General features: G+C 44.7%; 1 protein-coding gene and 1 long non-coding RNA gene across 3 annotated transcripts in view; one reads left to right on the forward strand and one right to left on the reverse strand.

The window, feature by feature from the left end:
* Positions 1–93: 93 nt before the first annotated feature.
* Positions 94–25,029, forward strand: LOC142560512 (uncharacterized). The gene is made up of 3 exons (XR_012823383.1): positions 94–279; positions 22,250–22,546; positions 24,744–25,029. It is a non-coding gene; the product is annotated as an uncharacterized LOC142560512 (long non-coding RNA).
* Positions 15,622–26,968, reverse strand: part of Sara (Smad anchor for receptor activation) — a 55,494-nt gene continuing 44,147 nt past the window's right edge. For both annotated transcript variants that reach the window (XM_075672670.1, XM_075672669.1), the window contains exons 12-15: positions 25,986–26,219; positions 24,711–24,973; positions 23,321–23,467; positions 15,622–22,507 (exon numbers count right to left, since the gene is read on the reverse strand). In XM_075672670.1, the coding sequence (XP_075528785.1) occupies positions 22,240–22,507; positions 23,321–23,467; positions 24,711–24,973; positions 25,986–26,219 (912 nt within the window). In that variant the 3' untranslated portion in view covers positions 15,622–22,239. The remainder of the gene's footprint in view (positions 22,508–23,320; positions 23,468–24,710; positions 24,974–25,985; positions 26,220–26,968) is intronic.

The following is a 26,968-nucleotide window of genomic DNA, read 5'->3' on the forward strand; positions in this document are numbered from 1 at the left end:
ACAGGACACCTTGAAGACGCGCATGGCAAGTACCGTTCCGTCTGTCACAACGATTCATTTTCTACTAGAACAGCACGTAAAAAGCTGTTTTAGCTTTATTATTACGCCAAAAAAAGGTTTTTTTTAACTATGAGAACTTGTTATTGTGTGTACGACTACTTGTTACGTAAGAAGTATCAGCGGGCCGCTAAAGTTGGAGGACAGACGACAAGGTTCGCGCTCGCTTTGAAACAGTTGGTCGTCTGTTCTTGCTTTTCTTCGCTTGGTCATGCATCGTGGGTGAGTAAAGATGTAATATGCATGAATGGAAACATTTTATGAAGATTTTACTTTGAGAAGGCGTTATTTGCGTAGCCATATCCACGTTTTAGACGAAGCCTCTTACAACACGAGCCTCGCAGACACATAAACGGTGGCGCCAGATTACCCTCTAGGTGTTATAGTGAGAAACTCTATGGTGCCTGTGCCACACATTGTGTACCACACGACCACACACTTATAGTGCCTAGAATATACTGGCTAGTGTGCCGTCCGCGGTCTCCCGGGTGGCACCGGACATAGAGTTTCCTAAACTCTATTGGCGTTTTTGACTGGTCGATCTGGAGCGTCCGCCGAAATCCTCGAGCGAGCGCTCGGGTTTCACAAATCCGAATCGGCCAGCGGAGCGCAAAAACGCTCCGCGGGCGATCGCCCAGGAAGTCTGCGTACACGTCGCACAAACCGGTTCCGGAAACCATGCCCCACTTCCGCTCTGTACGTTTCCACGGCAACCAAACTCGCCATCCTCCGTGCGTAAGTTGACCGCGGCAGTCGCAGAGTCCGTCATTTCCATGTCGCGCCCGCAAGGATTGTGCGTGGGCAACGTGCATAGAAGGCTTCGTACTGCACCTGCGTCACCTCGTAATCGCTGTCGTCCGAGGTGCGTACCAACCGGGTACCGATTTCGCTTGAAGACGGAAGTGACGTGAGCTATTTCCGCCCGAGTCCGCGCCTCGGCAGCGGAGCAAGTGGGAGCGATCCGGCGCGGAGCGAGTTGATCCGAAACGACCAGTGGAACGCGCGAACCCGCTCCAGATCGACCAGTGAAATTCGGATTCGTTGCCGCGGAGCAAGAAATCCTGCTCCGAATCGACCAGTGAAAAACGCCATATGGCACCGGATGCAATGAATGCCGGCGGCTGCCGCTAGGAGCGCTGCAGTGCAGGTGGGTGCCGCGGCACCATCCAGTCTTCGTAGCCCGCCGTGTTTCCACAGCATTGGCAAGCGAGGTGCTGCGCTTTTTGTTTTTTATTAAGCCGTAGCAGCAGCACATTTCAAATGTGGGCAGCTGATTTATAAATCATGGTTTGTTTCGATTACAACAGGCTTCTCTAGCGCTTGTCGCTTGCGTGAAAAGCGTGTGCTATCTCAGCTCGGCTTCGAGCGGGGAACCTGATGTGTTTCTATGCTGGCGAAGAGAAAACGTAATTTTTAGGCAAATGCCTTAGATCTCCATGTTCCAAGGCCGTGTTGCGAGGTACAGAAAATATCACACAATCCAAGGAAGGCCAGAAACGAACCAAAGCATGTCCAGCCGTGTATAAGAGATGCTAAATGATTAGCAAATTTAATTATTGATTATAGTGATTGGATTAAGAGGGATTAGGATAAATTAGGGGGATTAAGGTGTATTAATTAAGGAGGATTAGGGTGCATTAAGGTGAATTACAGTAGGCTTCACAAGGCGTTCGCCTTCGTGTCTCGATCTTCGGCGATAGCTAAGGACACTTGTTTTTTATTCTAGCCATGATGGCAGCGTAATTTTTTTAAGGGTAAGCTTTAGGTTACATTTTTCATTCTAATAAAGTAAAGGAATTCTAAGGTTACGTTACTGTTCTATTGATGTTATATTAATGCATAACCATTGAAAACCGCTGTAACCGATCATCTTTTGAAATGACTTGAATTTCGCTGTACTTTCTTTTTATTTTATTTGCTGCTATTTCTGCCTATTATCTTATTGTTGTCCTCATAGGTTTGAATGTTTTTGATTGTTTGTAAAGCATGTACCCATCTCCTCATAATGCCCATTGGGCCACGAGGATAGGATAATAAGTAAAAAAAATTGCCTGTAAAATGGACTGCACGCGGTGTTCTGTGTACTATACATTTTTTAATACATGGTACACACGCGCAGATTTCTTTTTATGTCTGATATAAGTGAACTAAAATGGGAAAGAGATCTTTCATTTAAGCGTAACAAATATTTTATTCTCGCGTAACATCAGTCAAACACGGGCATATAAGACAGGCCTAGAGGAGATAATGCACACATACATGAAGAAGATAGATCTAGTGGCAGTGACGCAGTTTAAAGAGCTTCTGTCGTTGCCTTTGCGCTTCCCGCTCTTTGTTGATGCATTTTACAAAAAAAAAACCGAAACCTCAAGAAAACATAAAACTTCACAAGTGTTGTCAAAGCTGGTTTTTCATGCTCTGGGCACCCTAGTTGGGGAAAGGCCAGTGTCTGCATGCTGACATGAAAAATCAGCTAGACTCGCTAGATGTAACTTGTTTTTGCTAAAGAACACAGTAAAAGCATCTTCCACGGCCTTCACGGTGGTTGACAAGGTCTGACTAAGATAGACAAGGCCTCCATTGTCAAAATGCGTAGTGCAATTGTGAAGCAGCGTCGGCACTAGCTTCAGCTTTACTTACGCAAAGGAAGCCTGCACACTATGGTCAAGAATTTTGGGCAGTGATCTTTCGTGCAACATAAGAGTATAGTAGATCAAAGCACTACTGCTCCTTTTTTCTTGTTTTTTTTCCCTGGTACTCACGAAAAGTAAGGTGCATGCTTAGGATACTCAGGAAATATCGTGGGTATAGCGTACGGTTTCAGGCGTGGTTTATCGCGGGGAATCTCATGGACAACGCCGTTCACTGTGATAGAGAACGCACGCTGGAAACTGTTTTCCAAATGGTGGTGGTGGTGGTAACAACTTTATTGACACTCTGCTCAGTTATGACCTGGCAGGCCCGAGTCCTAGAATGGCCCCTCACGAGGAGCGACCCTTTCGGCCCAGGCAACGAGAGCTTTTTGTACTTTTTCTTCCGGCGTTCTGAGCAGCTCTTCCCACGCCTGTTGTGAGGGAGCTGGCAGGAGCGACCTGGGAGGGGGTAAGCCCTCGCACCCCCAAAGAATGTGATTTTGGGTAGCCAATGTTTGATTTGCGCAGTTTTTACATATTGGGGTTCCATTGCCCGTTGGTCATTATGGCCAGCCAATGTTGGTTGGGGAACTATTGGTCCAGATGGTGATATCATCGGCATAGATGGAGTGTTTGATATGCGGGATGCTTTCCAGTAATGGAGGCAGGTTTCGAAATGTTTTTCACAAACCACAGCAGTTGGTGCAAGCCTTCTGTCCGTTCTCCTGGTCATTCTTGCACATTCTGCTACTGCTTCGTATCAGATGGTGGAGTGAACAAGGATACACGCCCTTTGTTCGAGCGGTAACCGCTTCTACACAACGGCACAAAGCAGGTCCTCTCCTTGCACTCTAGCTTCGGCATTTTTTCACCGCCACCGCATAGTTCTCGTAATGACAAGCACACGAACACAGCAGCGACGCACTCACTCTTTGACAACACCAGGAACAAACACGCAACGCTGTAATAACACTTAAAACGCCAACATAGAAACCGACGCAACAGCTGCGAAATTGATATGCGAAGCAGACGACACGCGCAGTCTGCACCCACCCGTGTGGCAGCGACCTCTGTCGGCCTCTGTGGGCATCCATTGCAGGCGGCGCCACGCTCCTCCATTGAAAAGAGCGGGTGCACGGCACACTAGCCAGTATATTCTAGGCACTATACACACACTCTTATATCAAAACGACACCCTTTTGCCACACAACGATAATAGTTATCTGTCTTGTCCGCATTTCCTTTCTTTAACGCGGCGAGCCCGGTACTTTCCAGTAACGAACGGCATGCGCGTTATCAACATGACATATAGCATTCCCGACAGGAAAGTAACGAGCGCAGCGTTTTCAAGAAAGGAAATGCGGGCAAGACAGATGACGATTGTCGTTACACTCTTAGAAAAATTTACACCCTTTGGGGCGTATCTTGTCCCACAACAATAATCGTCATCTGTCTTGCCCGCGTTTCCTTTCGTTAACGCTACGAGCCCGGTACTTCCCAGTCACGAACGGCATGCGCGTTATCAGTGTGACGCAGCATTCTCGACAGGAAAGTAGCCAGAGCCGAGTTTTCAAGAAAGGAAACGCCAGCAAGGCAGATGACGATTATTGTTGTGGGACAAATACACACACCAAAGGGTGCAACCGTTTTAAGAGTGTATGGGGCATAGATACACCCCAAAGGGTGTAACTTTGTCTACATTCTTCGTTCTTAGAAAAATGTACACCCTTTGGGGCGTATCTTGTCCCACATCGTCATCTGTCTTGCCCGCGTTTCCTTTCTTTAACGCTGCGAGCCCGGTACTTCCAAGTCACGAACGTCATGCGCGTTATCAGTGTCACGCAGCATTCTCGACAGGAAAGTAGCCAGTGCCGAGTTTTCAAGAAAGGAAACGCCAGCAAGGCAGATTACGATTATTGTTGTGGGACAAATACACACCCCAAAGGGTGCAACCGCTTTAAGAATGTTATAGAAAAATTTACACCCTTTGGGGCGTATCTTTTCCCACAACAATAATTGTCATCTGTCTTGCCCGCGTTTCCTTTCTTTAAAGGGACACTAAAGGCTACTATGAAGTCAAGTGATAAAGCAATGCTCTAGAACGTCTAAGGTGTCTATATAATCGCGAACAGAGCTTTAGTAACCGAGAAATTGAGGTAAATGAATGACACGATTTGAGACCCCCCCGTGACATTCCGGTACTAGCCCGATGACGAAGGCACTCCTCATCATAATTTATGTCACTAGTACTCAACTTTAAAAAGAACATTTCATTAGGTTATAAGACGGAAGAAAATGCTACTTGTCTACTGTGCGATTCTAAGAAAAAATAACATTTTGACGTTGCCCTTCAGTAGTGTGGGTGGTCGAAAGGTTTAGTTTTCGCGTGACTCTGCGCCGCGCGCGCTTTGGTGTTTCAGTTGTTTCGTTATCACGTCGTGCTGCGATGGTTCTGCTGGCTCGCGAAACTTGCATTTGGAGCAAGCAGCGAGAATGCCACGTCCGTGCGATGTCGTGGGATGCGCGAACGGTCCGCGGAACTTGGCCAAGCGCTGTTGCAGCGGCGAATCCAACGTTACTCATCACTGTGCCAACGAGTGAACCTCTCTGTTCGAAGTGGTTAAGTGCCGTACCTCTAGCCGATCGAGCGCCACAGCGTGTTAGCAAAGAACCGAAAAATCGCATAGTGTGCTCGCTGCACTTTGGTCCAGAGGATTATGAGTTTACACCCAAATTTACACCCAAAGGGTGTAAATTTTTAGGACTGTAGAGTGCGCTCTTAGAATTTACACCCTTTGGGACGTATCTTGTCCCACAACAATAATCGTCATCTGTCTTGCCCGCGTTTCTTTTCATTGTAACGCTGCGAGCCCGGTACTTCCCAGTCACGAACGGCATGCGCGTTATCAGTGTGCAGGTAGCACAAGAGATACGTAACGTTTTCGTAGCGTTTATCCAAGACGATAAAAACGGGTTAAAGAAGACACGAATGAGAGAACTTCGGCGGGAAAACGTCGGATATCTCTGCTAATGTCCGGCTTAATTACTTTCTTGAGACGATCTAGAGCAGGTCTGCAAGACGTATTCGAAAAGCTGGTCTAGAAATAGGATTGGGAAAGACACAAGTAATCCCTTTGCCAAAACTATTCGTAACCAATTTCTAAACGTTTTTAGGACGTTATCAAAAAGCTGGTCTAGAAGCGGTCTTGAAAGGTTTACGATCATCTGAAGCTAATTTTCGCGGGTGACGGGCGCGATCAGACATCGTTGTTCAAAAAACGCGTTTAGTTTCGCCTCACGCGACTGGCCTATGCCGCGCAGACGTCGTCAGCCGCACCCGTTGGCACGGCCTAGGCCAATCGCGTGAGGTGAAACTGATCGGGCGTTTCGAACAACGATCTCCAATCGCGCCCCAGATGAGTAGAAGCGTCGGTGTCGACTGTAAGAGTCATGGCGCAGTGCCAAGCACTGTTCCCCGCATGGCCGGCGCATCCTCTACCAAGTCGCACGAAAATGAGCCTGTTAGGAATAATAAATCCTTAATACCGCCTTTTGTAAGCTACGATGCTTACAACCACAATGGGAATGACATCCTGCAAAGAACAAATGGCCACGTCTTGGCAGGTGGCTAGACCAAGCCCTTCATGCCAAGAGTGCATGAAATGAGAACATTGTGACAAAGCAAGAACACTTTATTAAAATGTAATGCTTATGCAAGGTTCGAACAAACTGTGTGAGAAATGCAAATAGAAATAAAAGCACATCAACAATGACAAAAGTCGCAGAAAGGATTCGTAATGAACTCGAAAGTGAACATTCACTAGCACATAAACAAAATTCCAAGTACACATACAAAAATGAACAGAAAAACCTGGAGTGTACTAAAATGTCTAATTTACATAGTAAAGTACGCGTGCTATTAGATGGACTAGAGTTATGCAGAAGTGACATCGGAGCGAATGGAAGAAGTAGACTGAAAAATGCAAGAGCATGAATTGGATGGTAACTGCCTCCAAGCAATGTTACCAATCATCTAGAAGCTTGAAAAGATCACAAAAAGAAATACCACCGCATACCATCATAAAGCAGTCCTGTGACAGAAATAAAAAAAAATGGGAACAATGCAAAATTGGAAATATTGCCTTTAGGATATATCAAAGAAGGTAATGGCGAGAAAAAATAACCATACAACAAAAAAGCAATAAAGTTAAATTAGTACAGAATACTTAAACGGGGGATTCAGTGTAACAAGTGAACACTACTGTAGTACAGCGAACGATGAGACAGTAATGCTGCATCTTGCCACTCCAGAACGTAGAAATGAATATGCAAGCCTCATATTAGAAACTTACATAAACATGGAAATAAACTGGAATGCACTGGAAGCTGCGTTTGTGTAACAAAGGAAGCAATGGTCATAATAAATAGTAAGTGTTTTATTTAAAAAGCCCTTTACAAGAGGCAAAGTTGTACCTCTCTGGCAAAAATAAAGTTGCAATGAATAATTTGCAAACCAGCAAATACATTAATTAGCACACTGACATGTCACACTTTGCGCACATCTCCAGTCTCCTAAAGTAAAAAAAAAGCACTCAGAATGAGAAAAACGTTTAACACATGTAGCCCAGAGCAAATTCTTTGCCAGTTCACTCACACTTTCACATCCAAAAACATTTGCCACAAAGTCCAGGCACAGTTCCACTGATGTTTACCAATTCACCCCCACTTTCACGTCCAAAAATATTTGGCACACAGTCCAGGCAGAGCTTCATAGATAAACAGCTTGAGAGCACCCTACTGATTATTGTGCAGTCCCGCTGCTGGAAATAGAACTGCCGCACATGCTGGTAGTGGTTTCAATCTAGACACACTTGCTGCCCTGGACAGGTATGTTCAGATATCTGCACTGGTGCTCTATTTTGTCGAAGTAGACACATTGATGCACTACGCTGGTAATTGAAATGTTTTGAATGCACAAGTATTGGCTTCACCAGAAAGACTTGCCCACATACCACCACTGGCATATATATGCACTTGCTCTTCACTCAGTAGCATTGAACTTAAAGTGTTCCCTATGTGGGAGCCATGTGTAAAACCGGTGTCATACGACCACTCTCGATCGCGATCAAGCCCGATCCGGATCGAAATTATCGATGCGACTGGCTCACTCTCGTAGCTTGCGCAGAGGAGCCATCACGACCGAGAAATTCGATTTGTAACGGACTGGATAGCGGCTAAAAGAGCCCCGTGTGAAACCGGTACCAAATAATGCATAGACGTACGCTAGGAAAATGTGTTGCACAAGGACAAAGAACTGCGACATGCCCTGTTGTGCGAAGCGCGCCAACAGAACACATGTATATATATATTTAAAAAAAACTGCGAGAGCGCTTCGCGAACTCCATGCGCACACATGGCACCCGCACGAACTCGGCAGGCCGCCGTAAAGCGCGAAGGGCGCACAGCGTACATTCCGACACATGTCCCAAACTGCAAACAATCGTACTACCTAAAGCATACAAGTTATTTTATACCAAGGGCATACTCGACTCACGTATGCAGTATGCACAAGCGAGTTATGCAGCGTACATGCTATATCCATTCGCCAAATAGTAAAATTGATAACAAGCACAAAGCTACAAGGGACTCAATACATTACTACCATTTGAGGCGTCAAATAAAATCGAATTTGGCCGTTTCATATATTGGACACAATATATGGACACATGTGGTACATGGTAATACCATGAAATACCCATCACGTGGCTAAAGGGGGCGAAAACACAATCGAGAACCTGAAGCGCAAACGATAAAAGCACGGTATGGTGCACGCAAAATTCTGTCAGTGCGCTGTAGCGCGAGGGAAGAAAATAGGGTGAGCACTTGACCTCACCTTTTGGGATACCGCACTAGTAGTGAATCATTAAAAAAAAGCCTGTTTGAACCAGTTCCCTTGTCTGCAACACTCTTGCTAAACGGGAGACTAAAATACCACGATGATGGCTCTATTGCGGAGATCGGCAAGGTGCGCACAGACAGAAATTTTGCCGCCTTTCTTCGCATTCTGCAAAATGCTTTCTTGTTAGGATCACGCATAGCGGCCGACCCCGACGCTAGGGACACACAGGCACGATTTCGTCCCTCTAACTTTCGTCCTTATACTGCCCTTAACGCCTTAATTACAGCGTCAGTGAAAAGGCGCCTCACATAACATGACAATGAACATGAAGAGGTGATTAGTGCCCTCCACTCCGCGCCCTCCAATTGAAAACACTACTGATTTCCAAATTAAACTACACAAACAGATCGCACAACCCAAACTAATCACAGAACGTCGTTTTCTTGACAGCAAAGCACTGCAACACTTACATGACAAAGGGCAGCGGCAGCACATTCAGAACAGTCGCAAACAGACCATAGTGCCATGCGAGTGCGATAACGTAACTATGCCCGGCTTCACGAATAACGTGGCCGCCTTGATCACATAACAATTGAAAACACTACTGATTTCCAAATTAAAACCACACAAACATATCGCACAACCCAAACTGATCACAGAATATCGTTTTCTTGACAGCAAAACACTGCAACACTTACATAGCAAAGGGCAGCGGCAGCACGTTCAGAACAGCCGCAAACACACCACAGCGCAATGCGGGTGCGGTGACGTGACGACGCCATGACGACGCGACTATGCCCCGGCTCGCCCGGCTGCCCGGCATCACGAATCACGTGGCCACCTTGGTCACATGATTTGACGACGGTATCGCCACCTTGCGCAAGGTTGGATCGCGTTGTTGGGTTCTTGAATATTGTAGAAGCCGCTAAAGAGGCTGACGCGCCGTGGCGTGGCGGTGGCGTTTTGAGTCGTTTGCAAAACGTATTCACCCCTCGTTTTTAAGCTGTCTGGCTTCCAACGTTATCAAAACGTATTCACCCCTCGTTTTTAAGCTATCTTGTTTGGAACGTCTTTGATGCGTCGATTTTGGTCAAAAATCCGTTTCAGACGTCGAATCCCTTAATACGACGTTTTCAAGACTTTGTGTGCTACCTGGGTGACGCAGCATTCTCGACAGGAAAGCAACGAGCGCAGAGTTTTTAAGAAAGGAAACGCAAGCAAGGCAGATGACGATTATTTTTGTGGGACAAATATACACCCCAAAGGGTGCAGCCGTTTAAGAGTGTAAGAGTGCAGAATTGGATCTGCACAATTTACGAACTTATCGTGCACCGCCGTGAACTGGTTCAGAGTGGCGCAGGCGAATCGAACGGATTTGAAAGTGTCCACAACAATCAATCTCCAAGGCTTTCGCTGGCAGCATAGAATTTCATATTAGTATAACTATACACTCTAAAAACAGTTGCACCCTTCGGGGTGTATATTAGCCACACAACAATAATCGTCATCTGTCTTGTCCGTATTTCCTTTCTTTAACACGACGAGCCCGGTACCTTCCAGTAACGAACGGCATCCGCGTTATTGGCTTGACATAGCATTCCCGACAGGAAAGTAACGAGCGCAACGTTTTCAAGAAAGGAAATGTGGGCAAAGACAGATGACGATTATTGTTGTGGGACAAGATACGCCCCAAAATGTGTAAATTCTAAGAGCGCACTCTACAGTCTTAAAATTTTACACCCTTTGGGGCGTATCTTGTCCCACAACAATAATCGTCATCCGTGTTGCCCACGTTTCGTTTCTTTAACGCTGGAGCCCGGAACTTTCCAGTCACGAACGGCATGCGCGTTATAGTGTGATGCAGCATTCTCGACAGGAAAGTAGCGAGCGCCGAGTTTTCAGGAAAGGACATGCAAGCAAGGCAGATGACGATTATCGTTGTGGGACAAATATACACTCCAAAGGGTGCAGTCGTTTTAATAGTGTAAGAAATGTTTACACCCTTTGGAGTGTATATTTGCTACACAACGATAGTCGTCATCTGTCTTGTCCGCATTTCCTTTCTTGAAAACGCTGCGCTCGTTACTTTCCTGTCGAGAATGCTGCGTCACACTGATAACGCACATGCCGTTCGTGACTGGAAAGTGCCGGTCTCGCCGCGCTAAAGAAAGGAAATGCGGACAAGACAGATGACAATTATCGTTGTGCGGCAGAAGGGGCACTCCAAAGGGTGTAAACTTTTCTTACACTCTTAAAACGGTTGCACCCTTTGGGGTGTATATTTGTCCCACAACAATAATCGTCATCTGCCTTGCTTGCGTTTCCTTTCTTGAAAACTCGGCGCTCGCTACTTTCCTGTCAAGAATGCTGCGTCAGGCTGATAACGCGCATGCCGTTCATGACTGGACAGTACCGGGCTCGCAGCGTTAAAGAGAGGAAACGCGGGCAAGGTAGATGACGATTATTGTTCTGGGACTGGGACAAGATAATCCCCAAAGGGTGTAAATTTTTCTAAGAGTGCACACTCTAAGAGAAAGTTTACACCCTTTGGAGTGCCCCTTCTGCCACACAACGATAATTGTCATCTGCGTTGATGCGTTTCCTTTCTTGAAAACGCCGCGCCTGCTACTTTCTTGTCGGGAATGCTATCATGCTGATAACGCACATGCCGTTCGTTACTGGAAAGTACCGGGCTTGCAGCGTTAAAGAAAGGAAACGCATCAAGACAGATGACAATTATCGTTATGTGGCAGATATACACTCCAAAGGGTGCAAAGTTTTTTAGAGTGAATGATCCATTTTCTAATAAAACAGCATGTAAAAAGCTGTTCTAGCTTTATTATTACGCAAAAACATGTTTTGTTTAACTATGAAACCTTTTTATTGCATGTACAATTATATGATACGTAAAAAGTATTAGCGGGCAGCTAAAGTTGGAGGACAGATGACAAGATTCAAACTCACTTTGAAACAGGTTGTCGTCTGTTCTTGCTTTTCTTCGCTTGGTCATGCATTGTAGGTGAGTAAAGATGTAATATGAATGAATGGAAACATTTTATGAAGATTTCACTTCAAGAACGCGCTATTTGTCCAGCCATATCCACGTTTTAGATGAAGCCTCTTACAACACCAGCCAACACAAGCCTCGCAGACACATATCCCGTCATTCCCACGACGGCACGGCGCCTCTCACTCTAAGAACAGTCTACACCCTTTGACGTGCCCCTTCTGCCACACAACAATAATTGTCATCTGCCTTGATGCGTTTCTTTTCTTTAACGCTGCGAGCCCGGAACTTTCCAGTAACGAACGGCACACGCGTTATCAGCATAGAACAGTTTACACCCTTTGGAGTGCCCCTTCTGATAACGCGCGTGCCGTTCGTTACTGGAAAGTTCCAGGCTCGCAGCGTTAAAGAAAGGAAACGCATCAAGGCAGTTGACGATTATTGTTGTGTGGCAGAAGGGGCACGCCAAAGGGTGTAAACTGTTCTTAGAGTGTGCTCTTTTACTGGTAATATTTGTCACACCTATTGCAGCAAATCTGCATATGGCTAGCCGATTCGTCCGTCTGTCCGTCCATCTGTTGGTCCCCTGTACACTGAAAACTTCTCCAGCACAACTCCATGCGCATACACGAAAAAAAAAAAAGAGAGAGAGAGAGAAAGAAAGAGTGGTGTGTGAATAGCCAACACCACCTAGATAGCACAAGGCCTGTTTACTACGATCCATGACATCACGCTAACTGGCCCGAAATTTCCATTGACAAGGCTTGCGTAATGAAAGCAGTGACATCAAAATCACTGTTGCCTACTCAGGAGCATCCTCATTAGATTGTATGGCAGTCAGGCCAGGTAACATGACATCATGGATCAGAATGAAGAGGCCTTAGACTATCTAGGTGGTGTTAGATTAGCTGTGCCACTAGTGACGTCGTTGCTCTCTGTCACAGCCGAGCATGCACAGCAGTTTCTCTCCGGCTCCGAAATGTGTAGGCCACGTGTCATTAGTACTCCTAAGGTGCAGGCAGCTCTTGATCAGCAACACTGGAAGCAGAACCATGAACAACGAGCTCGTCTACACTGTGCCGATACTGCAACCAGGGCACAGCAACAGGCTCGTGCAGCTGAGCGCAAGCAGCAACTGCGTTCCGATAGTCCAGCAGCCTACCAAGTGGTCGTTTAGTGAACCGTCAGGATTAACCCAGTGATAAACACAGGGGCCGCATGTTTCAGCTTCACTGGTTAACCATTTGTACAGATGTGCTTGGGTGGTGATTTTACAATTACTTTACCTTTTCTCTACTATCCTTATGAACCTAACACCTGAAACAGCACTCTCATTTTGCTTTTACTTAGACACAGCAACATACTAATAAAATATGCTCAATGGTTTCCACACTATTTATGCACGTTTCCTAGGTTGGCATACTCACTCACGAGTGCACTGGCTCATATTTGCTTCATACCCATTTCACAGGTGTGAGATAGAGCATTAGCAAATGACAAATGACATAGTGGATGTAAATATGAATGGTAGTGAGTGCCAATAAATTTGAGCAGATGTGCAGTATGAACAGGAGAGATGGGCTGGTTAATGTGAGTACAAACAAAAGTTGGTGATGATGATTTTGAGCAAGCGAGAGCATGAACATGGGCCACTGTTGAAGTGTGTGAGTGGACAAGAGTATGTGTGTGAGCAAGCGCCAGTGAACAGATAAAAGTGTGATTGTGACTGTGTGCCGATAAGTGCGAACGGAAGTGACTATGAACACGAGAGGAAATGAGTGGGAACTTTAGCGAGTGCCAACAACTGTAAGTGCATGGCCTGCAAAAATATTCATGGGAGTGTCCACTTATTCTACCGACAAATGAGTACTATGTATAGATAATTGTGAATGACAAGCCACTGAAAAGTATATATATATATATATATATATATATATATATATATATATATATATATATATATATATATATATATATATATATATATATATGTGTGTGTGTGTGTGTGTGTGTGTGTGTGTGTGTGTGTGTGTGTGTGTGTGTGTGTGTAAAACCTGAACTAAGAATGCGCATGTGCTCGTATGTTTATATGTATGTTTATATATGTTTACCTATGGGCCCCGGGTGCCAGATGACCTAGCTACACCACTGCTGTAATGCTTTTGGCAGCAATGTAATCTTTGTGAAGAGCAATCTTTTTCTCCTACTTATTTCTGTCAAGAAGAGGAGCACAATGCAAAAAGGTTGAAAAGCCCTTGTAGTCCTTGAACATGTCTCAACATGCCGCCAATAGTTGTTTCCAAATCATGACTGACATCACAATAAGCACCTCTCTAGACTGACTGGTCGTTTTTGTTTTCCAATGAGTTCACAAGGCACATTTACTGCAAATTTGTAAACACACAAAAATATTGTTATTAGTGTGCCAACAGAAAACATTTGTCCTGTTTGTATTCTTCTATTGAATAGCTGCTGATCAGTAATTATGCTATGGAGCCTGAATACCTTGACAGAGCAATAAATAATTATGTTGCCTCTTAAACTGACTAGTTCAAAATGTGTGCAAGGTACAGCACAGCTTTTGAACAAGAAAAAGTAGGTATTCCCAACACCAAAACCTGATGTGCCAGTCTTATGCCAGACACTACCTATGTGTACCACACGCTATCATCGTTCATACACCTCCTTGAAAACCCTTTCAATTTGGAGAAGAGCCCAGGGCCCTTGAAAATAAATGAGCTCCTTCATTTCCTTGAAAACTGTGGTTTAGTGTGGCTTCTGACTATTCAAAGTAGCAAACTCCACATCGGTGGCATGCTGTGGACGTTGTCTATTGGGAAACGATCCCATATAGTATCATCTTTTCAGAGTTTCCTCAAGCGATTGCAGTCCGACATGCCCACATGTAGATACCAAGTTGTTTTAAATAGCCATCGTGCTGCTACAACCGCTTTCTCTTAGTTGGTTTACATTGCAGCCATCATGGCTTCCTTTTTGAGGCTCGGACTCTAGAAATGATTGTGCTTAACTCTCACAAAGTACTAACACCATTTCCCATTAAATAACACAACTCATTCACATTTGCTTCTCACAATGGAGAGTATATTGGTATGAAGAAACCAGTGAAATTACAACTGATTAGAATTTAGCACGGTAATTAATATTGCAGTAATTAACTTGAACCATCCACAACTGAAAACTCCCTCCAGCATATCAAAAACGGTAGTGTGGGCTCTACATTGGTTTCCACCACTTAAATTAGAGTTTTTAGGCATCAAATATTCAGCATATCAAAAATTACACGGGGCTTTGTGGGGCAAAGCAAGTTTCAGCCATTCTGCTTTAACCTGACGAATATCTTTAAGAAGCTAGGTACTTACCTTCGAGTGAATTGCACGATCACTGATGTCCCACAAGTCGATTGACATTGTTACAGTGAGAAAGTTGACCTTGAAAAGACACCAAAAAGAGGTTGCAGCGTGCGTGCAATGCTTAGCTGAGAAGAACTGCAGCTGAGAATATATGAATATATATTTTTTTACTTTATGTGTGTGACTGACTCCAGCAGCCTGGAAACCCTTGAATTGTCCTTGAATTTTGCATCAAATGTTCTGCACTAAGACCATGCTGTCAAAAGTCCATTCAGCACATGACAGGACAAGAGTGGAGGGCGGGTTCCACTGCCCTCCGCTCTTGTCGAGAGAGAAACTATTGGAAAGGTCAATTTGGCAGCACAGTTATTGTATGGCCTTCAATCACTGCATCAGGCTGGCCGGCACAGTTGTTTATGATATCACGTGACTGCCATGTCCACTTGCAGTGACGTGAAGTACTCCGTCATGTCTGAAGCTGCATCACACTTCGCGTGCGAGTGCTCTAATTTGTGGCACTCTCAAGGAATTGAGGCTTTACACCATAATTACGGAGTTGACAGCTATTGGAAAAAAAAAAAAAAGCTAGGACGAAATTTTTGTTCAGCATTCCTCTAACCAGACTATGCAACAGGAAAACCAGAATCAAGGCAATAACAGTAAAAGCAACTTATTTATTGCGGTCTTGAAACCACGTGACACCATCTTGAATTGCACTGAATATGTTGCAGATTTCTCTCACAAGAGGCAATCATAGCACAGCTACCAATGTCCATGTTGTCATGACTCGTGCAAGTGACATGCCGGCACAAACGGTCCAGTCCATAGGCCAAGTGCCCAAGGTCAAACAGCAACATATGGTCACACAGTCATTGTGACGACCTATGCAAAGTGCTAAACAAGGCATCCTCCTCAACGAGGCACCAACCATTCACACTTTCCAAAAAGTAACCAAGCCACACAACTGAGGAAATAAAAATGTCGGTAACCATAACACTAACTAGCCACCGATTCAAATAGAAGCATGGACAGCAATTCTTTTACATCACCTATATTTTTTATTATTAAACCTAAAACAGTCACACGAATGCCTGGACATACAGCAACCTTTCACACTTGGCTGAGCATGCATTCTTATCTACATGAAGCTCTGTAACAACTAAATTCAGCTGGCCATTATAAATTTTTCTTTAATGAAAAGAGAAAACGTATTCTTGTAAAAGTAGTTATAAACAGTTAAAGATGCATGTTGTACGATGTTATCCTGTCCATCCCAGCAAGAAAACCTGCAAACGATATTGCACACACCTCTCATACGCCCATTCTGTTTAAGATGCCGAAAATAGTATGTAAGCTCCAAGTAGAACACGTGCAAATTGATTGGGCTCCAGTTAACCCTGCATCGAAGCCAAAGTAGTAAATTACACAGCATGCAAATGTCATAGATACTGTACAAGCAGCTCATACATAATCATTTTCACGACAAGCAAACGTGCCTAGAATAAATTGAACTTGTACAGCAACCTTAACATCGAGGTTGTTCAACGGCTTCCCGGCAGCAATTCACATCTGTGGAACAGCCTTGCGTGCTACCTAGGCACACGAACACTAACACACATCAGCTGAGTCATGTCAAAGGGTAGTGAGACTTTAGTTGAAGAAAGACCCATTAGCAGGCCACACATAAAGGCAGTTCCGAATGTTTAGTCAACACAGATGTTAAAATAAAGGAGTGCCTACATCTTTTTGAGGCTGTAGAAATTTTCCTCCACACTTCTGGCATGTAAAACAACAATGCTCAGCAAGTTTGAAGGTCGGGAAACAACTATAACATATAATACTAAAGTTAGCTTTGAAATACCAGACCTGGTGTCCTTGACTATTACGACACCACGATACAGACGTGGTCTGCCAACACCATGTAGAAAAAGAGCTAGATATGACAACATTGCTCATGATAGAGTAAACAAACGAATGTTCTTTTTCTGGCTGGGCTTGCATGTGGAAGTCATGTAGCGCGGAGCCAGCAAATGTATAGCAGCGTCATGACATATCCTCCTCCAGGAAACGAAGCCAAAACTGGTTCTTAAAGAAACACACTATAGTAAATCATGTGCTTGGTGCACTCTGATCGTTGCAAGCATTTTTTTTAAGGTTTAAAGGGCTTGGGCTATAGTTAAACAAAAAGAATGACAACTCGAAAACATTACGTCAGTACTCTTTACGCTTGTAAGCTGGTCTGGAGTAGCACAAATGGTCACGGGTTACAAATCCAAGTACTATAGTAATACGTCAAAAGCTCCATTAACACTGCTACGCCAGCAGCAACCATTGCAAGACTGTGACACAAGAGCTGCAGCTCTCAAGAGTGTGGCATCGTCACGTTTGCGCTACCTGTGTATTACCGGTGTATGGCGATGAGGTTAAGCTCAGTCAGATGCACAATAACCAGTCTTCTGCTAATAGCAAGTTTCTGCCGCCTGCCCAACCACAAAATTTAAAGCGCAGTGCAAAATGCCTCATTGTAGATATTTCAGTTAGCGAGTCAGCCCTGATGCGAAGCTCAGCAAGGCCAATGTTAGTCTTAGCTTTCCTGTATTCAAATAATGTGCAGCAGGCAAATTGAGCTTTATTTATTGAAGGCTGTTACGATTTAATAAAGGGGGCTGAAAATATAGATTTCACCCCTTTCACTCTTACGGGTGGAGATTGGAATTTTGACTTGCAGAGCTCACTCGTGTGCAGTGAGACAATGTCACGCTTTACCTTAAATCGCAGATTGAAATAAGCTGAAGAGAGCTGGTACATATATCACAGCTATGAAAGCAGTAATGCAAATGGGTACAAAAAGTTTTGAAAAACAAAAGTAAATTCAGACTTGTAAGCAAATGCACCACCGAATAGACTTCATATTACATTAAGCATTCTTTAATTACATTAACTATTCTTAGCACAGGCACTGTACTGCATCAAGTGCTAGTTTCAATTGGGGCTCTAACTGCATCTGCAATAGTAAAAGGAGCATTCATACATGACTTCCCTACATTGTCCATGATTGGCTTCTCAGGTATTCCTGACACCTGCTTGTGCACATTGTTGGTTTGGTGTGCAAATGCCAACAGCTGTGTCCAAGTCAGTTTGTTCAGAAACTAAAATTTCGTAGAACAAAGTGAATTAAGCTATTGTAGGGCATTTTAGGTTGTGAACAAAAGGTTCCACTTCCTCTCTGGTAACAAGCAGCGATGACTCCAGTGAGCCAAAACTGCAGCCTCCGAGATCACATTGCATGCCACAGAGGTAATAATGTGCCTCGATTTTTGGAAGCCATGCCAAAAAAAACTTGTTGCTTTGGTGCAGCAGGGACATCAAAGAGAAAACGAATTTAGCTGCATTATTATATTACTTTTCACAATACTGAAGAAAGTCACTCTTATAGTGAAAATGAGCAAAATGAGAACAACGTAAAGGTGACAGGATGCCTCATAAGCCAGGTGACGGTGCCACCATCAAATTCGCGCACCAGCTCACTGTGACATCACATTTTAACGGCACCTGCTTGTAAATAGTTAACTATATTCTTCCTGACTACACTGTAGACTGACCGCACTGTATTCTTTAAGGAGCCAAAGATTAAACTTGGCAATTTTCAGAACCTTTATTATGCCACAACAACTCTGACTCAAGAAAATGCTCTGAAAGCCTTAATGCAGCCCTTCAAGTACTGGTGCTGGGTTTCTGGCGCAAAGATTCAAGAAATTGAAGTTTTGCCTTCATTTTTTATTTCAGTAGCCGACCTCTTAAGGCAAAACTAATGGACTATAAGGTTTTGAAAGAATACTTATCATTCTGAACTGATATATTATTTCTCTTTTGTGTCCCTTTAAGCTGTGAGGAAGTGCCCTATAAAAGCAGAATGCTTGTAGACTGCTTTCTGATATGAGCTGCCATGAGCACACCTGCATCTTAGCTGTTCCCATGCTTGCTTTCCACAATTCTCATTCGACCTACTATCTCTTCGCATCGTGCGAGGAACTACCTGGTGCAATTCAGGCACCATGTATTTCCAAAGAGAAGATTAGCAGTGATGCACATCTATTAAATGCTGACCTTCTGCTTCGCATTCAAGTGCACACGGAGGCATGTAAAATTATGCCAACATTGAGGCTACCTAAGTGGGACAGTTATTGTTTCTTGTTGTAAAAGAACTTGAAGTACGTATAAAATAAAGCAGTTGCCTTTAGTGAGACAACACAGCTGGTCAATGCAGCTCATAAAGGACAGTTAGGCTTCAAATTCCTTCCTGTTTTTCCTGTACTGCCTCAAAGTACCATGCTGCACAGGCCTGCTTGATACCAAGGGAAGTTTGGGTTCTATACAGTGCAAATCAGCTATATAACATAGGTCACCAGAATCATGAAAATCTGCACTATAATAAAAACACACATGCGCAGTGTCTGTACACATGTGAAATCCTCAGCCCAAGTGGCCAGGAATACCCCACCATCATAACATCCAAACAGGATGTTCAATTTCCAGCACTCTTGCCACGAAAGCTTCCACTGCCTAACTTGTCTACAAAGTCTTTCAGCTTCTATTGCAGATATTCTGCACCAGATGACTGCATTATAGGTGTACAGTCGAACCCGACTATATCGAATCCTTTTACATCGAATTATTCTATATATCGAACAATTTCTGGACACGGTATAGTTACAACGAGTATATATAGCAAAAATTACGCTTACATCGAACAAAAATAGCAGCGACTCCCGATATATCGAATGTCGGTTGGCAGAAAGTGCCCCTGGAAGTTGGCTTTCCCTCGTAGTGACAGAAAAACTCGGCGGCGCGGCTCCAACCAACCGGTCTCCTTAACGTGACCACGCTGCCTCGGACGAGCCATCGACAGCCCCCTGCTAAATATGATCCTGGCCCGCCCGCAGCGCTTGCTCAGACAGCCAATCAGAGGCTCTTGTGCTCTCGTTGTGCAAGACGCCGAAAGATGCCGAAAGTGCGAGTTGTCTTGCTGCTTTTCTGGTTCATTATGTGCGTGCTATGTGGGCCTTCTCCCACAGTGTTGCTGTGATGAAGCAGCAGAATTCGCCCTTCGTCGTGAAGCTCGAAATCATAAATCGGGTCAAACGCGGTGAGAAGTCGGATATCCCCTAAGCGTACAAGATTCCGAGGAGCACTCTCATCACGATCATGAAGAATAAGGGGGAGATTTGGGCTAAAGCGGCCAAACTCGCGACCCGATGCCTGTGGCGTGCACCGTGCACTAGTCCGGTGCTTCTACACGAATGCGGAAAGTTGCGGCCCCAGCTGCTCCAACTCCTTAGACAATCTGGAAAGGTGCTTGCGTCGTAGGCAGCGAAATTGCTGCAGCATAAGAAAATATAGGACTATTTCATGCGAAACTAAGCTAGTTTCATTAACAGAAGTAATATTATAAATGGAATGTGCTTTTATGACATCCAATTATTTAGCAGGCTTATATCGAATTATGCTCTATATCGAACTGATAGGCATTTTTTTGCGAATTCGTTATAGCCGGGTTCGACTGTATAGTGTATGATCTTAACTTTATGATAGAAAAACCAGTATTAAGAAGGACTGCTTTATATCTAGATTTCCACTACATGCAGTTACAAGTGGTCTGAATTGTATAAAGAAAATTACTACCCACTGAAAACCGAAAGCAACCCAGAACAATGGTCAATAATTATGTCGGCAAGTAAATGCAATAATTCTTAATTAGGCATGGCCACTCGGGTTAGCAGATCTCAGTGCTGATGACATCAGAGAAGATATCAACAGCATGTTGTTGTGCTAGCCTTCCGGCTGTCTGTTCTTGGCTACAATAAATCGGTGAGCAACGGCTGGGCAGCATGTGTAACGGCACAAGTCTATGCTCTGTAATCAATGCGTTCACACTCCACAAACAAATGCACAACCCCTGTTTTCTGCCGAGGTTGCTACATGTAACCTCACTACTGAACCACAGTGTGCGATAATCTGCATATTTGTAGACCATACAAGAGGCTGATCCCTGGCTTTTGTTGCACCTATTACCCATGAAATCGTTACTCAAGCAACTACAAAAGCGTAGCTGCACACTTTTGAATCAACGTCTGCATCATCAGCACCATAAGAATGTGCCAAACCTTAAGTGAGAGTAGAACTAGTGAAGTTGGCATATAGGCACGCACATGTGGTCAAATTGCCAGGCAGCAGCGGGCATAACAGATTGTCCACCACTGAGCCATCTACCGCAGCATTTGCTGATAGTTTAATTAAAAACATCTTGAAACTAAGGAATAGGCTACCCACAATGGTAAAAAGAGCATTACCCCATACAAGTAATATAATTACCTTCAGCACTTGGCAAATCAAGCAAAATATGATAAGCAATAAGTTCTTCACATAACAGCTTCCACGTACATAAAGGAAGTGCGCCGACACTCTCACTATGGATGCAGCTGGCAAAAGCACAGGTCCCAAAATGATTGTGTCCTCTTTGCAAGCCTGAATGGGGTGTCATGGTCTAGCTGGGATTGATGCAGGTGTTGACCGCCACAACAAACAATGCATAGTGTGCGCACTAAATTCAAAGCCGAGAACATACGAGGCTTGTGTCCGCTTGTCCGTTTCAGAAAAGCTTAGGCGATAGTATCCCCATCACATGCCATAAGAGTGTTAGGAGGACTACAATGCTAACTATGCGGCGGCAGGTCCTCAATCTCTTGTTCTCAAGATAAGAACTTTGTAGCAATCAATGTGTGGGATAAAAGCAGCAAGATTGCACTGTCGGTAAAAGAAGAAAGTGGCATCGGTGACAAGCTCTCCAGGCCCCCCACAGAGTTCACAGGAACGGCCAGGCTTATGAAAATGAGCATGCACAACCTCTCGCACAAAAGTGAGTGGTAAAAAAGTATCATAGGTGTAGCTGTTTTGATCCCACTCGAGGAGTAAATGTGAAGCCGGTTCACAGGACTTCTCGGAGAGCTTTTCTCTGGGCAGTAGGCTGTTCACAATATTTCGGGTTTGATGAGGGGAAAACATGGTACACGTGACAGAGTGGAAGCCATGTAACACTCATCATTGTGGGGTGCCACTTAAAACAGCACACAAAGCGGCTAGCAAAGTCAGTCAGTCATTCAGGAGTGCTGTTGATGTAGTGTCCATTAGAATGGCTTGCTAGTGGAGCTGAATATACAGTAGTTAGCGCACATTTCTCATCCGGCCAGGCTGCTGCTGATATCCTGAATCCTTTCACTGGTAGATGACATGGAAGAGCATCTCGAGGTGCATGGGCTCCTGTGGCCCAGTAAGCAAGGGCACCAATGCGCAGTCCAGTGGCTCCTGACAGACAACTGGCAGCGGTTGGCCCTGCGCACCGGCTTCATAGCCGACTTGGTCAGGGCCTAACTGGGCACGGAGGCCAAGTGGAGACAGGGGCTGCAGCAAGGTCAGGTGTGGCAGCAGGGCCTCGCAGAAGGCCCGGGCCAGCCCCTCAGCAGCCCGCTGGGGGTCCTCGCACCTGTGACACACAGCAAAGGAATTCTTCTTAGACAACCAGGTTGAGACTGTTGATATTACATGCTTTTCATTTCACATCATAGGGATGGAGTAGGATGATCTGCCGGAACAAATAGTTACCCTTACTGATGTATCCAAATCTAGTCAACATTCAGCGACTCTAATTACGTCAATGTGCATGAAATCGATATTTCATATAGTATACCATATAGTATACGATATTTCATATAGTATACCTCTCTTGACTGTGATATGACACCTGTAGCACCCTCCTGCTTTGATATGTAAACACTCCATTTCTGTTGTACTTGTGATATTTTCTTACTTTCCATGGCATTTGTAACCTTGTTGTGCCTTATGATTGTATAATAATCCCCCCTATACAATGCCCCCTGAGCCCTTAGGGTATTGAAATAAGTAAATAAAAATAAGAACACCTCACTTGCGGCAAGTCTTTTCATCCACTTTCATTGTCATTACTTTTTATCATTTCTTTAATTCAATTAGTAAGCACAAGTAATTTCCCTTATGCTTTCCTTGGTGTCCTTGTTTGTTGGCTTCTCATGATATGATGAATAAAAATCGGGCCCCTCGGTTAACCCACTTTTTTTCTCGTACTAAAAGAATATGGGTGACGACAGAAGAGAAGGACCATCAAACATGGAAGCAGATTAAATGGTGTAATGAGATTACAAAATCTGTGGCTACAGAGTGGGCTCGAGTGACACAAGGTCAGGGGTGATGAAAGATCTCCAGGAGAAACCGCTGCTCTGCAGCGGCCTTGAAACAGGCTGTTGTTAATACAGCTGCTTACCCTCCCCACGTTGGTCCTCCGTCACAGGAAAGGAGAAAGAACTCGGTCCACCGAAGGCACAGGCCCCGAGCACAGAAGTCCGAGAATGCACGCAGGCGCACACCAGTAATGCCCTCCAGACTGCGGCCGTCTATTGGGCTTTGCACCCTGTAACAGCCGTGTCAGAAAATTAGATTAGGGCACCAAATGTGTTGGCATCATTGCCATTATGAATGTGGCTGTTTGTGCAGTCGAACCTCATTATAATGTCACATCCAGCAGAAAAGCAGTTCCATTCTATCGATTATTACTAGCTATCATATTTATTGTATTAATTACACGCTGATATCAGTGAAAAAGTTTCTGCATTCGTTATATCCGATAAAGGGTTACATCAAGGTTTAACTGTAAATAAAATTTCAAATAATCTGAGTATCTCTGGATTTTCTCTGTACAAGTTGTCAATGTTTCCAGGCTAATGTTGATATCAATCATGTTGGAAAACGAACATAGAATGAGGGACAAAGTAATCAACGGGGACAGGACATGCATGTGCCCATCACCCTTTATTTGTTCTTCATTCTATGAGCGTTCTCCACAACGAATACCAACCCAGCCAGTTCACTACTACAGCCAAAGACTGATTTTTTAGACATACCCGATAATTTGGACACGTTCACAGCCCCGCCACATGCCCTACAAAGCCAATTTCGGACACTACTCTTTGCCATCTGATTTTACAGACTGTTTGCTGTGACCGCAGGTCTGAAACAGCAATAATCAAAGCCACCGCTGCTGCCATTTTGTTTATCTCGCAGCATTGAACAAGCACTCTCACATGCCAATCCGCCAGCAGCCATAGCCACAATGGAAATGCTAGGCCTAGCTGCTTTGACGTTCACTACCAAGCTTCCTGCTTTTCAGTGGCATGTTTTCCATTGATAAAAAATATTTACCACTGTAGTAAATGGCACCGACACACCTTTTTCATTCTCGTAGATGGCTTCAAAGCTTGGGAAGTATAGCAAGGGTGTTGCATTGCATAATGCCGCCGCCCGAAAGTCACCTTCGCCGCACTACAGCGCTGTTACGCAGCCAAGCATACACAACGTATTAGGCTGATGCATAGTAAAGGTATGAAAGGGTCACTTTTTCAGACTTGCCAATTTTTTCGGACATTTTCGCGCCCTCTAGAGAGTCCGAAAAATCTGATGCTGACTGTATTCTCAAGGTAATATTGTTTCATGCTAGCACTATAGGAAGACCAAGCGCTCCACCAAACCATGTCATTCGTGTGAAAAAGTCAACATCTTTAATGAATTTGAGCAAGCACTGTGTTTATGTGGCAAATCGGACTGCTGACCAGGGAGATTACAGGTTTCCACAAAACAAGGATGCAAGTGTCACAAACCCTTTATTCTTTGGCCGGTCATCCTCTGTCCAGATGACGGCAATGTGGCCAGCGTCTTCGCCAGGCGACGCAGGAACCGCTGGAACATGCCAGTCACGCATGGCACGCAGCGCTGTCCGCAGACTTCCCATGCTGGCTGGCGAAAGCTGCACCAGCACACCGTCTTCGACGATGCTGTGCTTGGCTTCCCCTGGACCCTTGAGAGCACCGCTGAACACCACGAATGACGCCCCCGTGCATTCCACGGCACTTCCGGGACGTGCCTGCAAACAGAGGGACAGCCTCAACCAACAGACAACAAGTTTTTATTTTCCAATCAGCCTAGAATTTACGTTAGCAGAACAAAAGCACTTGAGCTGTGAGCACATTCCAGTTGGCGTGGCTCCCTTTTAGAGGTGAAAAGAGAAAATACCAGGGCTAAATAATATACCAGACCCGACAGAGCTAATGCATTTTCATGACCCGATTTTTGGGTTGAATCTAGGTCCCGATATTCAATTTTCCAGATTAATCGCTCATTCTGAGCCACGCTACCTTATCTTGGAGACTGCCATGTTGGGTTTTCTGCTGGCTTGGCTTCCAGTGGCCCACTCTAGAGCCTCCAAGATTGGGAGGTGTGCACTATCAACAAAAAGGGTGCATCATCCTTCAGTTTCGGAGGCCATGCCCGCTCTCCCTTGGCTGAAAAAACACTCCAAGGAATGGCCCTTTTTCTTTTTTTTTTTCTTTTTTTTGGTCAGCACTACTGTCATAATTATTTACTGTAGGATCTGTTTTTTCTAAAGTTTCAGTTGCTATTTTTTATGTGGTGTATCTACTGGTCAGGTGTGTCTCGAAGACATAGCATTTTTGTATGTGTTTGTGTGGCTTCACATTGGTGTTATCGGCACCACCTACTGCGCCTTTGTAAGAGCCAAGTGACGCAAAGAGACGTGGCTCCTTTCTTCGACCTCCATGGCAAAGTCCATTGGTGGAGATTACCAATGCGGTGACACACTTGTCGACTGTAGACGGAGATGACATCATTCTTGTGCAATTCCAAGCAAGTCTGATCGCCTCTAAGCGTAGTATGAGGCAGGGCATTATTAGATATTTTAAGCCACTCTAAGCTTAATACATTTTATTTTTTGGCTTAACGAATTTTTCAGACTGTGATTATTGTGGACTATTTTTCGATTCCCACGATACTGCTCCCACATGACAAGTTTTTTTTTGCCATGATTAAGTGACGAGGCACATGCTTCGATGGAGACCTGTGCTTTTGAAGCAGCTTACCTGGAGTGCCTGAGAGTGGTAGGTGCCTGCGTCAGGAGCCTGCACGCAGACAAGGTGAGCATCAGCCTCGGGGCTCATGTTCCCTGCCAAGGCAAGCACATGCTCGTTGCCGTCCAGGACCCGCACGAGGGCGTCATAGCGGTTCCGGGGCACCCGCACCGTCGTCTGCCGCCCCTCCAAGTGCACCAGAAGCCCCGACAGACTGGCCAGCTGGTACTGGAAGTTGCGGAAATCCTAGCACAGCGAAAGAGAAGGATGGCAGAAAAACATTTTCACATAAGGGCGTAGATGTCTTCATATTTCACAGTTTGCAAATGTCCACTATGTGGAGTTAGATGTATACAACTATGAAGAGTTGAAACTACAACTCTTCAGAGTTGCAGCTTCAGGGCTGTAATCTTTAGAGTTGTAAACACATACAGCTCTGAAGATGAGGAGAAGGCACTGTTTATACACTGGAACCTAATTATAATGAAGTTGAATGGGAGAAGCTGAAATTGCTTTGTTACTATATACATGACTTTGTCATACTGACTATTGTCCTTTACTGCAGCATATGCCCAATGGTATGCACAACTTTGAGCATGCAAAAAATACTATGGTTCTGCAGCCCACTGAACTGCCACGCAGTCGCGTATGCGATGAAAATTCAACAAAACAGCAAAGGACTCTCTGGCGTGTGCAACACACAACTTTTTAGCACCATGATGTGACAGCTGTTACGATAACATTATTATGTTCCAATGTGATGGTCCTTCACTTCCGTTTTTCACTTGGCTTGTTCATATTTTCGTGAAACCGGTGAAACAGTGATGCAGCAAAAGGGAGTAGCTTGCACGCTGTGATGCAAACGACGTTCATCGTGTTTGAGCACCACCACATGGCACACAACACGGTGTGCCGATGACGTTCGCAGCTGGGGCGCTATTTTCGGGTAACCTCCGTGACTTTCGGTGGTAGTTCAACCCACCAAAGTATAGTCG

The sequence above is a fragment of the Dermacentor variabilis genome, chromosome 10 (genome assembly GCF_050947875.1).
Source record: "Dermacentor variabilis isolate Ectoservices chromosome 10, ASM5094787v1, whole genome shotgun sequence".
Lineage (NCBI taxonomy): Eukaryota > Metazoa > Arthropoda > Arachnida > Ixodida > Ixodidae > Dermacentor > Dermacentor variabilis.